The 17,575-nt window shown below is 41.7% G+C and overlaps 1 protein-coding gene and 1 pseudogene across 1 annotated transcript; both read left to right on the top strand.

Moving 5' to 3' along the window:
- LOC112070344 (5'-nucleotidase domain-containing protein 3-like) overlaps positions 1 to 1,120 on the top strand; it is a 53,361-nt pseudogene extending 52,241 nt beyond the window's left edge.
- A 3,560-nt stretch (positions 1,121 to 4,680) lies between these two features.
- On the top strand, positions 4,681 to 7,100 carry parietopsin. The gene is made up of 5 exons (XM_024137759.2): positions 4,681 to 5,047; positions 5,429 to 5,648; positions 5,950 to 6,058; positions 6,303 to 6,548; positions 6,933 to 7,100. The coding sequence occupies exons 1-5, from the start codon at positions 4,681 to 4,683 to the stop codon at positions 7,098 to 7,100; spliced, it is 1,110 nt and encodes a 369-aa protein (XP_023993527.2).
- Positions 7,101 to 17,575: the final 10,475 nt, after the last annotated feature.

The following is a 17,575-nucleotide window of genomic DNA, read 5'->3' as shown; positions in this document are numbered from 1 at the left end:
TGTATGTCTCAGTTATTGTAAGCATTACCAATATCCTCTTTCTCCTTTAATCTCTTTTCTCCTTCTCCGATACCTCTTCCTCTGTTCCATTTTTGTTAAGATATGTTGTCAACACTTTCCTTTGAAGGGCACCTATAGTACATAAGGACTTCACAACCGACACTCATAAGCAGTACACAATCATTTCCTATAGGAAGGTTTTATGTCTGGGTAATGAATGTTTTCTGAGTTYCTTTATGTAGCTTCCCTTCAAATAAAGTCTTACCCATAGTTCCCTATAGGTGGCTGTCCCTATTAAATGTTTGAGAGGATCATTAGAGTGTTTAAACTTTCTCTCTTTTTACAGATATTTCTCTTTTAACATGCAAAACAAGCACTAACAATATTGTACATCTTTCTTCATACAACAGATCGCAGACAAAGGACATCTTCAACGGCCAGTTTGGGAGTCTGTTCCGGACGTACCACAACCCCACCTACTTCTCCCGTCGCCTGTCTCGTTTCGCAGACATCTACATGGCGTCCCTCAGCTGTCTGCTCAACTATGACTTCCATCACACCTTCTTCCCCCGTCGTACGCCCCTGCAACACGAGTCACCCTTCTGGCCCGAGCAGACCAGCGCCGGGGCCCTGAAGATGCCCTTCATACCCCAACAGAACCACAACTGAAGAGTAGAAAGGGGGGGTTCAGTGTGACACCCCGCCTGGGCTTGACTCAGACTAGAGAGGCTAGGGTGACGGGTTTCACTCCGTCCAAGACCTGATCTGACTAGAGAAGGGGAGGGGGAAGGGGTTCATTGTGACACTCTGCCTTGACCTGCTCTGGACACAGAGCTCTCAAATACCTGTTTCACTCTATCATGCTGACCTGAAACATACTGTCATTCTCAGTACAGTTCCTTCAACTATAGTATATATGTAAACAAGCCWGCTGAATAGGGTGTAAAGGGTAGAAGATGGTGTACGGGACTCTGCTGACTTGGACTTACTGTCTCTATTTTCCACTGACTTCATCTCATGTTGACCTTACGCTGTCAGTAACTTCAATAATGACTGCTTTTATAATCTCACTATTATATGTGTATTTTGAATTAAAAACAGTAAGTGGTGAACTCTTAAATATTTCTGCAATGTTTCTGTTTTAGGTTGAAAACTAGCGGTACGTTTGCTTAGTACGCTATACCAAACACGACACAATACGTTTGCTTAGTACGCTATACCAAACACGACACAATACGTTTGCTTAGTACGCTATAAAAAAACCCAACACGACACAATACGTTTGCTTAGTACGCTATAACCAAACACGACACAATACGTTTGCTTGAATGTTCTTGACACATGTGTTGTATGTGTGTCAAGAACATTCAAGCAAACGTATTGTGTCGTGTTTGGTATAGCGTACTAAGCAACGTATTGTGTCGTGTTTGGTATAGCGTACTAAGCAAACGTATGGAACCAAATAACGATTTACTCAGATCTGCAAACTTTCATCCAAACAATATACAGTTGAAGTCAGAAGTTTACATACACCTCAGCCAAATACATTTAAACTCAGTTTTTCACAATTCCTGACATTTAATCCTCGTACAAAATTCCCTGTCTTAGGTCAGTTAGGATCACCACTTTATTTTAAGAATGTGAAATGTCAGAATAATAGTAAGAGGAATGATTTATTTCAGCTTTTATTTCTTTCATCACATTCCCAGTCGGTCAGAAGTTTACATACACTCAATTAGTATTTGGTAGAATTGCCTTTAAATTGTTTACTTGGGTCAAATGTTTCGGGTAGCCTTCCACAAGCTTCCCACAATAAGTTGGGTGAATTTTGGCCCATTCATCCTGACAGAGCTGGTATAACTGAGTCAGGTTTGTAGGCCTCCTTGCTCGCACACAATTTTTTCAGTTCTGCACACAAATGTTCTATGGGATTGAGGTCAGGGCTTTGTGATGGCCACTCCAATACCTTGACTTTGTTGTCCTTAGCCATTTTGCCACAACTTTGGAAGTATGCTTGGGGTATTGTCCATTTGGAAGACCCATTTACGACCAAGCTTTAACTCCTTGACTGATGTCTTGGATGTTGCTTCAATATATCCCAATTTTCTCTCTCATGGCCATCTATTTTGTGAAATGCACCAGTCCCTCCTGCAGCAAAGCACCCCCACAACATGATGCTGCCACCCCGTGCTTCACGTTTGGGATGGTGTTCTTCGGCTTGCAAGCCCCCCTTTTTCCTCCCAACATAACGATGGTCATTATGGCCAAACAGTTCTATTTTTGTTTCATCAGACCGAGGACTTTTCTCCAAAAAGTACGATCTTTGTCCCCATGTGCAGTTGCAAACCGTAGTCTGGCTTTTTTTATGGTGGTTTTGGAGCAGTGGTTTCTTCTTTGCTGAGCGGCCTTTCAGGTTATGTCCATATAGGACTGTTTTACTGTGGATATAGATACTTTTGTACCTGTTTCCTCCAGCATCTTCACAAGGTCCTTTGCTGTTGTGTCTGGGTTTTGCACTTTTCGCACCAAAGTACGTTCATCTCTAGAGAACAGAACATGTCTCCTTCCTGAGGGTATGACGGCTGTGTTCCCATGGTGTTTATACTTGCGTACTATTGTTTGTGCAGATGAAGCGTGGTAATTCAGGCATTTGGAAATTGCTCCCAAGGATGAACCAGACTTGTGGAGTCTACAATTTTTTTTCTGGGGTCTTGGCGATTTCTTTTGATTTTCCCATGATGTCAAGCAAAGAGGCACTGAGTTTGAAGGTGGGCCTTGAAATACATCCACAGGTACACCAAATGATGTCAATTAGCCTATCAGAAGCTTCTAAAGCCATGACATAATTTTCTGGAATTTTCCAAGCTGTTTAAAGGCACAGTCAACTTAGTGTATGTAAACTTCTGACCCACTGGAATTGTGATAGTGAATTATAAGTGAAATAATTCTGTCTGTAAACAATTCTTGAAAAAATTACTTGTGTCATGCACAAAGTAGATGTCCTAACCGACTTGCCAAAACTATAGTTTGTTAACAGTAATTTTGTGGAGTGGTTGAAAAACGAGTTTTTAATGACTCCAACCTAAGTGTATGTAAACTTCCGACTTCAACTGTACATGACCCTAAGCATGATGGGATGTTAATTGATTCATTAACTCTGGAACCACACCTGTGTGGTAGCACCTGCTTTCAATATACTTTGTATCCCTCCATTTCCTCCCATGTTTCCATGGTTTCGGAAGTTACCTGTTTGTGTAAACAAAGGAACAGTTGGTTATAAGGGACTTTTAACCAATGGTGGTCTTACAACCAATCAGAACAGAGAAAGACACGATATAAACTAATGAGTTGAATATCTTGACATTTTGACATGTTCAAGACACACTCTGAAATGCCTTAAGCTTTTGCACACTCTAACTGCACTGTAGATATATCTGTCATGCTTTAGAACAGGCTCTATTTACCCTGGTAATAAGGTAGATACCCTAAAATCATACTTTGCACAAAGGCTTTATCGTTATTAATAGTCCTTAAGTAGTTTTAAAGTACTAACCACATTGATAGACACAACTGATAGAACAGTCAGTTTACAACAGAATGTTCCTATTTTTTTTATAGAAAAGAGGTCATATTCTGTATTTCATGGACAAATGTCTGTATCATTGTGGCCAGTAATTTCTGTGCTGTATTTGAGTTGCTTGGCTATATTTTTGTTGTTTGCTTTCATAAACATTCTGCTTAAAAAAAAAAAACTTGCTTTTAATCTATATCTAGATATAAAATTGTGTTGGAGTCATTGACTTTGCACTGAAATGTTCAGAAAATAGTTGTATTAGTTTTGTGGGGGAAACTAACAAGAAAATAACTTCCGTTTCTTGTCATGATACGGTCAGAATGTTTGAGAAATCTATTCTATTATCTGTATATTCTAAATCTATTATCTCTTCTTTGAGATAGATTGTTCATGGTTGAAAAAGTGGTCTTGCTGGAAAAACTCACATTGAGAGAACTTTTATCCAATGCTTGTATATTTTACATAAATATCCATCTTGTAATTTGTAATTTTTTTTCTTTGTGAGTGTGTTTTTGATTTGATTATGAATTAAAAATTGCAACGGCCTAACCTTGTTCCTGTTTTCTTTTTTAGGCCTAYTTTTGTGTATGCCATATAGGGCTAGATTTCAGTTATCCACCCTTTCCTTGCCTCCAGAGAAAAGTCAGGAAAGCAAATATCTTTTATCTAACCTCTTGTCTCTCAATGTAAATGTATATTGACTTGACCCAGKTGGCTAAAAAATAATTTTGAAAATTCACTTTGACACAAAGGCAGGGTATATCCTAAGCTCAGGGCTGTCTCTGGGCCTACACTTTGCGCCTTTTTAAATACGGAACTCTCCATAAATCCTGATCAGATTAATCAATATAATCGTACAAATCATGTTAGGGAGCAATTTCCCAAATGGTTTTTAAGTTGGTGTTGGGCAGCATGTTCTCAATGACAGATAATTAATCCAACATTTTAAGACATCCTGAATACAGAAGCTATTTAACCAGGATCAGACATAATAAGATCAAGCTATGACGTTTGGGCTTTGATTGGGATGGGATGCAGACCGCAAAGAACCCTTTCTGTAGTTTCTTGGTCGTATGGTGGAGAGCGTGCGTTTTATATTAAGCACCATGGACAGCACCACTGCCGCTGGCACACCTTGGAGCTTCGACCCGACTTTTAACTCTACTTCTCCGGGCTTCAAATCTAGTACTGTGGCGCCCACGATTTTTCCACGGGCAGGCTACAGCATCCTCTCCTAYCTTATGTTCATCAATGCAATTTTCTCTGTTTTTAACAATACTCTGGTAATAACGGTGTTGGTGAAGAATCGTACTCTCCTCAACCCAATGAATGTGATCATCCTCAGTTTAGCCGTGTCCGATTTGATGATAGCCTTGTGCGGTTCGTCGATAGTCACCATTACCAACTATCATGGTTCATTCTTTCTCGGCGACGAGTTCTGCATCTTTCAAGGATTTGCTGTCAACTATTTCGGTAAAGTACTTTTTTTATTTTTATAGGATGTCTTTGAATCATGTGACCTGAACTCAAACTTTTAATAAAAGCCAATGTTTTGTTGTTGTAGCCTGAAAGTGTTTGAAAATGCAAGTCTAATTTAATCAAGTTAACTCAGTGTGTTGAATTGGCTTCCTGGGGGGGTATACAGATCTGTGGTTTTCTGGTTGTGAAGCCAGGGTTCATATCCTGATGATCTAAGATCAGTTTTACCTTTTAGATCACAATGGACAGCATTACATGGACAGGATCAGAATCTGATCCTAGATCAGTACTCATACTCTCAGACACTTTATGAATACACTCCACCCCCCCCCCCCCCCCCCCCCCCCCCCCCCCCCCCGGTCTCCTCTCCCTCAGGTCTGGTGTCTATGTGCACGTTGACACTGCTGGCGTACGAGCGCTACAACGTGGTGTGTAAGCCCATGGCAGGTTTCAAGATGAACGTGCGTCGAAGCTTTCAGGGGCTCCTGGGGGTCTGGCTGTTCTGTTTGTTCTGGGCCGTGCCCCCACTGCTGGGCTGGAGCTCCTACGGACCCGAGGGTGTCCAGACCTCCTGCTCTCTGGGCTGGGAGGAGAGGCCAGTATAATGTGTTATAACTTGTAATGAGCATGTATGAGCCTTTATGATGTCCTGTAACATGGTTTATAGTGTTGTGACTTGTTTATAATGTCCTATAACATGGTTTATAATGTGTTATGACATGTTTATAATGTCCTATAACATGGTTTATAATGTGTTATGACATGTTTATAATGTCCTATAACATGGTTTATAATGTGTTATAACTTGTTTATAATGTCCTGTAACATGGTTTATAGTGTTGTGACTTGTTTATAATGTCCTATAACATGGTTTATAATGTGTTATGTCTCTCTAGGTCCTGGAGTAACTACAGTTACCTGATCCTTTACACGCTGTTCTGCTTCCTCCTGCCTGTCGCAATCATCATCTACTGTTACGCCAAGGTCCTCACCTCCATGAGACAGGTACATATAGAAACTCAGCTCCCCGAGGGACATACCATTTAAGTCCATTTCTGTCCATATACCAAGTGTACAAAAGCCTCTTCCAGTTGGGATAGAGGGACTGTAACAGGGACTGTTACTATAACTGGAGACTGTCAGAGGGGTTTAGATGCTGAGTACTGTGTCTGCAAGCTTAAACAGATCCTGTCGGTCGTGGGGTATCATCTTCCTCTTCTTCYTCCCCCTCTTCCTCCTCCTCCTCCAGCTAAACCGTAGTACGGAGTTGCAGGGCGGTCGCCCCTGTCTGCAGGACAACGAGCGGGCGGTAAGGATAGTGCTGGCCATGATCGGGGCCTTCTTTGTCTGCTGGCTGCCCTACACAGCCCTGTCCGTGGTGGTTGTGGTGGACCCAGAGCTYCACATCCCYCCGCTGGTGGCTACCATGCCTATGTACTTCGCCAAGACCAGTCCCGTCTACAACCCCATCATCTACTTCCTAAGCAACAAGCAGGTGTGTGTACTGGAGGAGAGGCAGAGTGAGAACACATCAGTTAAATCTGTAGATTATCGAAGGGGACTGCAATATGTCAGTTCCCTGTGGTTTTAATTCAATTAGAATACACACTTACCTTTTGGTTATTTAGGCCTAGATTTAATCCATATCGGCAATTTTTCAGGTGTTCGTGAAGACGCCGTTCATGGTAAACGCTGCATGTGTCTGCTCAATCCGAAATGACATCTAGCCCTTATTAGTTGACACTCATCCATAGAGACTTGCAGCCGGTGATGTCTTGTGGATTGTCTTGTGTATTGAAGATTGTACAAATCGATTTATAATTCTTTACCACACATTCTGTACGTGGTTTGCTAAAACTTGTGTTCGTACTCCCTGTAGTTCCGTAATGCCACTCTGGAAGTCCTCTCCTGTGGGCGTTACATTCCCCACGACCCGGCCCCCGACACCGTCCCCATGCACTCCATGACCCTGAGGACCACGGTGGGCAGAAGGGTGGGCAGAAAAAAACAAGGAATCAGTGCACACAGCAGGGTGCTTCCTCTGTGACTCCTCTCTCCTCCATCTCCTCTCTCCTCCATCTCCTCTCTCCTCCATCTCCTCTCTCCTCTCTCCTCCATCTCCTCTCCTACCCCATTCTCCTATTTCCTTCTCCTCTTCCTCCTCCATTTTCTCCTATCTCACATCTCCTGCTCCCCACGCCTCCCTCCAATTCTCTCCTTCTCCCTCATCTCCAATCTCCCTCTTCTCCCCCTCCCATCTCCTACTCCATCTCCCTCTCCTCCATTCTCCTCTCTTTCTCCACATCCTCTTTCTCCTCCATCTCCTCCTCTCTCCATTTCTCCCCCTGTCCTTCTTCTCTTTCCCCAACTCTCATGGTCTCCAATTCTCATCCTAGATTCCAAATCATCTTAAAATATCCCACATAATTCATCCTCACACATTTAATCACCTATGACTTATTATCCTCCTCCCATCTCCTTCTAATCTCATCCATCTCCATATCTCCCCCATAGCTCTGAGATGTATCGCACATAGATTGATACATAATCAAAACTCTTTTATAGTTTTGCGCTACATTCTGCCTCACTCCGATGGTGATAAGATTCAAATGTCTCGTATGTTCTTCCGTTCATCTCCTCCAAGATACTACCCCACTACCATCACTCCATCCACCTCCTCACATTATCCTCTCATCTCCATCGTTCCTCTCTCTCCTTCATCTCATACTCTCCGTCCATCTCACTCCTCCTCTCATCCATCTCCTCCATATCCTCTCTCCTCCATCTCTCCATCTCTCCTCCAACTCCTCCCATCTCCTCATCTCCTAAATCTCTTTCCTCTCCTTCCCTTCATCTCCTCTCCCATCCTATTCCATTCTCCTCTTCAATCTCCTCCATCTCTCCTCCAACTCCTCCATCTCCTAAATCTCTTCCTCTCACTTCCTCTCCTCATTTCTCCTCCATCTTCTTCCTCCATCTCTCCTCCAACCTCCTCCATCTCCATCCCACTTCTCCTCACATCTCCTCTTCTCCTCCAATCTTCTCCATCTCCTCCTCTTCACCTCCTCCATCTTTTTCCATCTCCTCCTCTCTTCTCCTCCCCTATCTCCCTCCTCACTGAAACAACAGAAACGGGGAGCTAGAAGTATCACAGTGGTCTGGTCCATTCGAGCCCCATCACAGCTCTCATCACTCAGTGAAACCTAACTTCCACTTCAGCTGAATATTCACCCAGGTGCCATTTGACATTAATGGTGTGTACATAAGGGAGAATTTGACTAAGTGGAAGTTAGGGTTTGCAGAGATACAGAAGAAGCTACAGCCTCATCCTAAATAAGTCCAGTCCGTGTCAATCAATTAACAGCCAGCAAGCAAGTCCTCGTCTGCAGCACATTCAAAAACTGAAATGGCGCAACGATTCTAAAGTATAACAATGAGAGATTTTTTTTTAAAATTACAGAAAACGGGGGGTGCAAATTTGTCTTTGAAAAGGATTTATGAGATCCATTTAGAGTAATGCAAAGCTGTTCTGTTTTCGTAGTGTGCATGTTTGTGTCGTTGTGTGAGTGTGTGTGTGATGCGTGTGATATTTAACAGTGTATTTATTACCGTAAACCAACCAAGAGCAGGCACGCTACATTTCTTTGTGCTATGTTTTGCAGTGGGTAAAGTACTTGGGTAAAAAATACTTTAAAGTGCTACATAAGTAGCTTTTTGCGGGTATCTGTACTTACTATTTATATTTTTGACAACTTTTACTTACTTACATTCCTAAAGAAATATTGTACTTTTTACTCCATACATTTTCCCTGACAACCCAAAATACTCGTTACATTTTGAATGCTTAGCAGGACAGGAAAATTGTGAAATTCACGCACTTATCAAGAGAGACATGTGGTCATCCCTACTGCCTCTGGCCTGGCGGAGTCACTATACACAAATGCATCTTTTGTATTAATGTCCGAGTGTTGGGTGTGCCCCTGGTTACCTTACATTTTAAAAACAGAAAATTGTGCCACCTACTTTGCTTAATATAAGGAATTTGAAATGATTAATACTTTTACTTCTACTTTTGATACTTAAGAACATTTTAGCAATTACATTTACTTTTGATACTTAAGTATATTTAAAACCAAATACTTTTAGACTTTTACTCAAGAGTGGCGACTTCACTTATACTTTAGTCCTTTTCTATTAAGGTATCTATACTTTTACTCAAGTATGACAATTGTTATTTTCCACAACTCTGTTTTGTCGTGTGTGTGTGTGTGTTTGTTGTGGGTGTGTGTGTGTGTGTGTGTGTGTGTGTGTGTGTGTGTGTGTGTGTGTGTGTGTGTGTGTGTGTGTGTGTGTGTGTGTGTGTGTGTGTGGAGTGTGTGGTAGACACACGGTTAATTAATTTTGTTCAGAATGTATTTTTAATTTTATGCAAGTGATCTCAATTATCCAATAAAACTAATCTACCAAATATTGATTGTTCTTGTACATTTCTTTGGCAAGACAGAAACTTTTCTGGAAAGGTTTTCAGTAGCGGGTGATATGTTAAATGAAGTGTTTTTGTTCACACTGATCAACTCAGTTTGAAGACACAACCCATTGGCCGACATAAACAGGATAGACAAACAAAGTAAGTCTCCGGGTCATTGTTCTGAGAGCAGCTTTTATCAATCCTGGTCCTGGTCTCCGGGTCATTGTTCTGAGAGCAGCTTTTCTCAATCCTGGTCCTGGTCTCCGGGTCATTGTTCTGAGAGCAGCTTTCTCAATCCTGGTCCTGGCGACCCCAAAAAGTTGCACGTTTTTAGTTTTTACCCTAGCACTACGCAGACGATTCAAATGATCAATTCGTCATCAAGCTTTGATCATTTGAATCAGAYGTGTAGTGCTATGGCAGAAACGTGTATGTGCACCTCTTCGGATCACCAGGAGCAGGACTGAGAAACACTGCTGTAGGAAAAGAGTGAATGGACTGAACCACGAGAGATGTTATTCCAACATGCTGTCCTCTCTGTAGCTGCCTCTGAAGAACACAGCGTCTTTATTAATATACAATGGGTGACTTCAATTGTCAGTAAGTCATCTTGATCAAAGAACAGAGAGGATAATACACTGGCTTGATCTAATCCCAGATTTAGATATGGCATAGCCTGTATGAGCTGGGAAATGTTCAAGCAAAGAGTATTTCACACTTAATCCTTTTCTACAAATAGGATTATACATTGTCACGTAGTAATCAAATAACACGCTCGGCTTTCATTCATTTCTTTGGATGGTTTAGGAATACTACCTGTCAGCCACCTGGCTGTAACAGTCTTCCATAATAAAGGCAGGTAACTATATGTCAATTCTTTAGTAGACACACGAAAGTATTATACATTGTCACTGTTTATCACTGTTTATTATCTATGCATAGTCACTGTTTATTATCTATGCATAGTCACTGTTTATTATCTATGCATAGTCACTGTTTATTATCTATGCATAGTCACTGTTTATTATCTATGCATAGTCACTTCACCCCTACCTACATGTACAAATTACCTCAACTAACCTCTACCCCCACACACTGACTCGGTACCGGTACCTCCTGTATATAGCCTCGTTATCGTTATTCTTATTGTGTTACTTTTTAGTATTATTTTTTACTTTAGTCTGCTTGTTAAATATTTTCTTAACTCTTCTAGAACTGCACTGTTGGTTAAGGGCTTGTAAGTAAGCATTTCACGGTAAAGTCTACACTTGTTGTATTCGGAGCGTGTGACAAAGTTTGATGTGATTTGATTTGAAAATGAAGATAAAAACGTCAAGATAGATGTAAAAATGGACTGTATCCCCATAGAGTAAGTATAGTATAGTATAGTATAGTATAGTATAGTATAGTATAGTATAGTATAGTATAGGCCACTGATGATAGTAGGGTCAGGTACAGTCCTCAGTCTAAAAGTCTAGTACAATAGATAGATGGTACCTGTTGCTCATGCTTCCTGTCTAACAGCCAACTGGCTCTAACGGTCTTCTATCATAAAACATGTATTTAACGCACGTTAATTCTTTAGTAAAAACACTAACATATGAATAACTTAGAGTATTTTCATAATAAAAGGGTCAGGTTTAGACTTCTATAGCTGTTTCGATTGGTCTAAAAACACATAGATGACACCTCTTGCTCAGCCTGCATCGTGTCTCTACTATACACAGTAGTGAACCATTCCTAGGTTCTTGTGTACGTGTTTAGAACAGCTAACAGGCAGTGTTGGGTCAGTATCACCAATAGGTCAGCAGTGCCATTGTAATAAGCATGTCTTCAAATACAACCTGTCGCTCTCAAACACTTCATAGAGACACATCCAATTAAACCCACCACCCTCACTATAATCCCCGCTGAGGATACAACACAGCCAAGTGCAAATAGATGTGACTCACAGCGAGGATTCCCTGGAGACCAGTGAGCCATGCAGGGTGTCGATGAACACAAGTGGACACAGCGGGGCGTCACCTAGGTCATATTCAACAGGCACTAAAAATAAGAAAACAGATTGAAACAGCGAGGGACTACCTGAACTTGTCCAATAAGAACCCTCATTTTCGTTTTCCGTTGCACGATGTTTTGCAAAATGTTGTTATGGTATGCCCTAATGAATACAACCCTGTCATAATGACAGTGACTAAGGGCGTGGTATGAAGGATGTGCTTCATTATGCTTTGGGTATGGAGTAGATGTTGTTGCAGATACCGGTAATAAGCTTAGGTTGCAGCTGTGGGCTCCTGTTCATAAATTATTCTGAAAAGGATGGAGAGATGGAACTGTTTTTCTAAAATGGAACTCGAACCTTTTTAAGATGGAACTATATATCCCTATTTCATGGGGATATGGGAACGACACAGTTTGGGAGGAGTACATTGACATCTCATTTACCGTTGCAAACTGTGCAGTATTACTCTTCACCTCATTTGTCGGCATTGCAGCGAATGTGTTTGTCACATGGGCAGTGTACCGTCAAAAGTCTCTTAGAACGTGGAACAACGCGCTCCTGGTCAACCTCGCCGTTATCGACATCCTCCGTTGTTGTATTGACTGTCCCATTCTCTTCACCATCGTTCTGAAGGGACCCGTAGGAGGAGGTCTGGAGGAACTGCTCTGTGACACCCAGGTCGCCTCCTTCTCATTCAGCTGCTGTATTCAGTTGCTCACCTTGGCCTGCATCAGCATGGAAAGACATCAAGCGATCACCCACCCTTTCAAAATCACCCAGCGCCGAAGACGGATTCTGGTGTGGATCCCGTTGACCTGGATGGTGGGTGTACTCGTTGCGGCCTTTTGTTTGACGTTTGTCAAGGACTCACCTGTGTATGTTAGGTGCAGGGGATGGGAGGTAAACGTGCAACTATCCTATGACACCTTTGGACTCTATATATTACTTCCGCTATGGTCAACCTGCTTCACTGTCATTATTGGTTTCTATGCTCATATATTTATCATAGTGAGAGCACACGGTCGAAAAATATTTGATAAAGGATCTTTTTCAGCACCCAAACAGGACATCATGACAGAAGCAAAAAATAAAGTTCAGGGAGAGGATGATAAAGACGGGAAAACAAAACATGAGGAATCTGAGAAAACTGAAATCGAGGAGAAAAGGGAAACGGACCAAAAAGAGAATAGGCAAGGGGAAACTGTTCAGCAAGAACATGCACTACCTGTTGAAAAACAGTTATCCAGAAAAGACCCTGAAATTGGATTTACGAACACGACAACAAAGAACCCTCAAGGAGCCATGAAAGGCTCTTCGGACAACATGATAGAAAACAAGACTCTGGGTAGCAAATCTAAGCTACTCGCCACTGAGGTGAAACTACCATGCGTTTCATTCATGCCACAGGTGGATAACCCCAGTTCCAAGGTGCTCAAGTTGGTAGACTTGGAACAAGACAAGGATGTCCGTTCACTCCATCCCAATTCTAATAGTGATCGTGATGTCAAAGCGGATGATATTTCTCCATTACCTACCAAGGTTGAGGAGACTGTAGCAGCAATCCCCGTTCCAGAAACTCCAGCTGCGAAGCAATGCTTAGAGGTTGAAGGTGGCGTCTGTATGATGCCGTCGTTCGCCAACAAAGAGCATGCCAAAAAAAAGAAGGAGAGTAAACTGGCGAAGCGTTCTGGTTACATCATTCTCACCTTTCTGATATTCTGGATGCCATTGATAGTGATGATGCTGGCCAACGTCTTCTGCAACAGAAACAGGAATTTCAGGGTAAGTTGTTTTCTTATGTTTCTGATGGTCATTGTCAGTGAACTGTTCATCAGATGCTGTTTTTTTAAAATATATATTTTATATCAAAGATACAACCCATAGCTTCTATCAATTGCATAATATCAAATGGAGGAACATCATGACTGTAGAGCTGTGCCTTCTTACCAGGGTGCGAATTATGGGGGAGCCAGCGGGGAGCTCAGCTCCTCTGAATGAGACATTAACTCCCCTACATGCAACAAAAGTCCACCTCTGGGGGGAGGGGGTCTCTAAATAATGCTAATTGAACCATTCTCCTATTTCTTTAAAAAAGATATAGAAATAGGAGAAGCTTTTATTTAAAAAAATAAAAGCTTTCAAATGAAAAGAACACCCCCACCTCTCTATCATGGTTTAAACCATTTATTTATAMATGGCTGCACTAACCATCTCCCTGTCCATGAATGATAGAAATTCTTTAAAGGCGCTGTCCACTCAGTAGTGCTGAATTTCAGCCTCAGCTGAGCTCCCTAAAATGCATAGATTTTCCTTTATACTTTACCAATTTGTTTGCCATGCATCCTTGATAAAAAATGGCCTTTATTCCAATGAATTAGATGTATCTGCTGATTTATCATAGTTGCTTTTGTCAGTCAGCTGTTTAGAGCTCATTGCTTTGTTTTTCAGGTGCACGCGGGTATTTGTTCTCCATGCTGTCCGTAGACCATTTATTTAGCTTTCATATTTTCTAACAATAATTGTTTTCTTTCCTGGATCAGCTCATTAACTAGTTTACAGTTAGACACCAATGCGCATCCAATCCACCCAACAAGTATAGGCTACAAGTTAATGACAGTATCCCTACAGTATATATAGTTGACTCTTTCAGTTAGAAGTATTCGATTTTGCAAGGGAATAGGCCTACATTATTTTGTGTTTGTGTTCCCATGACAACGGTTTTCACGGCGAAACATAATATGTTACATAGGCATAGCTATACTTACAACGCCTTTCCAGAGATATCCCAAGATCCATGCTTCCTACAGGGTTTAAGTTCACTGTTCTGATTGTATTGTTAAATGCTTAATAATGACAAATAACACAGCCATAAATGTAATGTAAGGAAATGTAAGGAAAGAATGGTATTGGAGGGTAAACGACGCAAGTAAAAGCAGTTCACCGCGACCAGCAATCGGAGTTTACCCACCTATTTTTATTTTTTTTACCACACTAGGCTACATTACTGGTTGTTGGTAGGCATCTTTGAAGTGCATGGTAATGCACATCTAGTAAAATTCAGTTTTTCCTGGCACAGTTTCAGGCATCAATTAATGTAGGCCTAATCAACGGCAATCGAAAAATGTCGTTAGGAACACTTGTTGGTGTTTTGGAACAGTATTTCCATTCATCAAATAGCAGAAGTGCACATGCACTGTTTGGATGCTGGCATTATTTTGCAGTGGACGAAAGCACAGGTAGCATAATTCAATTTTTACCGTTAAATGACATCTATACTGTAACGACCCTGGGTTTATAAGCTCGGATATCGACTSTGCCCCTTGAGCATGCTTTTGGGGCRCAGTCGATAGCGCGCTGGACYTCGGGCTAGAAGGTTGAGGRTTCGAGACCTGCTTCCYTGCCCGTTTCATTACAATACTATTAGGCCCATAAAGAAATACGTGCACRCGTGCACCCAATAAATACCACGGTGTAATTCAAACTCTGCTTATTACGCAATACATTTGGAACCTCTTGAGATTCTAAATCCATTTTGATCTTTAAATTATTCAATACATAATTCTACTATTCTGAACAGAGATTACCATAGGAGGTTATACAATTCTAATACAGCATAAACATTGTTTTACATGTTYCTGCCTTTCAGATGGGGACAGCTCAGAATCTGGAGATCCTGTCTGTATCAGTGGCCTGCATGACCTCTGCCAGTAACCCCATAACCTACGCTGTGGTCAACCCTCAGTTCAGGACAGAGTTCTACTATCTTAGGAGGAAATGTAAATCGTTATGGACAAGAGCTTAGACATACTACAGATAACTGTCTGATCTTTATTATGGCATGTGCTTGGGATATGATGGTCACCTTTAAACGGTAGTAAGCATTGTAATKTATAATGATGCTAACACATCAAAAAGTCTTCATCTCTTGCCAGAACTGGGGGTCAGTCTCAGATGGGGTGTCTCATGTGTGATGCAATCCATCTCCTTGTTTGGTCCCAGGCTGGTTCTCAGGTAGGTCAACAACATCACTCATCCTCAGCAGTTAGGGCCCGATTTAGACTGAGGAAATTAYGCCTTTCTTATGCATGMCTTTCCTATGGACTTCTCAGTASTTGGTATTCAGACTTACCTTATGAAGGTGAGTAAAGGGCTTTACAGACGTGGTTCCCTTGTGCRCTGAATAAATGTAATTCGACTGCTTGAAACCCTCCCACTTGCTGGCYAACAGATTTTCTCGTGGAGTTTTCARTCAATAGGGTTTTCATTCCATTTATCTTAAGCCATCCCTTTAAATAYGCTGTACCTTATAGTTATTGTCCATARACTCAATAAAATATATGGAGAGAACGTGTTCAGAAAGAAAACCATCTAAATATATGCATTTTCGTCTCCGTTTCAGCACCAATTGGTAGATTTAAATATTCTGTGATCTTGTAGATTATTCAGGGTTAGGATAGTATTTAAGAATCATTAAAAAAAAACTAGTTTAGAGAGCCTTTAAGCACGAAAGAAAGAAAACCGTGGTTTGACCCTTTCTGAAAATTGCCACCATCCGTTACTTAACCCATGGTAATGTTGGAAGATTAGTGTACATAGAATTAKAATAGAGAGATTAGTGTACAATGGTTGGCTAAACCCTGTTCTATTGCCTGCACTAACCACGGCRCCAAGTATTACGCCATGCGTCGGTTCAAACCGCTACGGCTTGGTGTGCTCTCCATAACGATTTAATTCGCCTCGGGTCAGAATCGTGCCCTTAATGAACACTGAGGTGTTGCCCTGCTGTGCTGTGAGACACAGACCAAATGTGGACCAAAATGAACAGGCTCTGTTGTCTAGTACTAATTATCTCCATGGTTCACTGGCTCTACATGCAGGACAGTGCGCTGGTATTTGGTGCTGAATGTTATTAATGGGTGTTTGATGTACTGACGGTGCTGATGGTATAATGGTGTTGCTGGTGTGATGTTATTATGTGCTGATGTGCTGATGCTATTATGGTGCTGATTGGTGCTGGGGTGCTGATGTATTATGGTGCTGATATATCATGGTGCTGATGTTATTATGGTGCTGATGGTGCTGAGTTTTATGGTGCTGGATATATGTCTGATGGTATTAGTGCTGATGTGCGATGTTTATTATATGTGCTGATGGTGCTGCTGTTATGGTGCTGATATTATGTGGTCTGATGGCTGATGGTGCTGATATATGTGCTGAGTGCTGATGTTATTATGGTGCTGATGTATGATGGTCTTGGTGCTGATGGTGCTGATGTTATTATGGTGCTGATGGTGCTGATGTTATTATGGTGCTGATGTATATAGTGCTGATGGTGCTGATGTTATAATCTGCTGATATTATGATGGTGCTGATGGTCCTGATGGTGCTGGTTCCATTGGTTGTAGTGTAGAGGGACCACAAGTTATTTTACATATATTCATTCTAGAATAAAAACATTATTTACACATATGTATTCATTCTAGAACATAGAAACATTCCGGCTTGTGAAGCCACAGTCTGTCATCACCCTTAGTTTGGTGTTAACTTAAGGTGCTGACACCCTGCTGTGAATTTGTTGACATTGGCACCGTTCTTCCCTATATAGTGCCACCCTATTCCCTAAGTAGGGACTAGGGTGCCATTTGAGAAGGAGTCCTAGTTAGACCCCAGCTGTGAGACTTGGTCCAGTGACTCCCACTCTGTACAGGGTAATAATGAGGTCTCCTAGCCTGTCTCTCCAAGGGGCTGGAGGGCGTGTGAGGGCCTGACAGACTCAGTGGTTGGTCCAGGGTGGAGAACCTAAGCAGACAGGCCTAACTCTGATTATACCACACCAGACACACTTGTATGCACATCACATACACATGCTCACACACACACACCACACACACACCACACACACACCACACACACACACCACACACACACAACACACACACACCACACACACACACACACACACACACACACACACAACACACAACACACACACACACACACACCGCACAGACCACACATATAATGGGGTGAAGGAAGGCCCTGTCGTCTGCAT

This window comes from Salvelinus sp. IW2-2015, unplaced genomic scaffold, assembly GCF_002910315.2.
Source record: "Salvelinus sp. IW2-2015 unplaced genomic scaffold, ASM291031v2 Un_scaffold1298, whole genome shotgun sequence".
Taxonomy (NCBI): domain Eukaryota; kingdom Metazoa; phylum Chordata; class Actinopteri; order Salmoniformes; family Salmonidae; genus Salvelinus; species Salvelinus sp. IW2-2015.
This window is presented reverse-complemented; position numbering and strand designations above follow the sequence as displayed.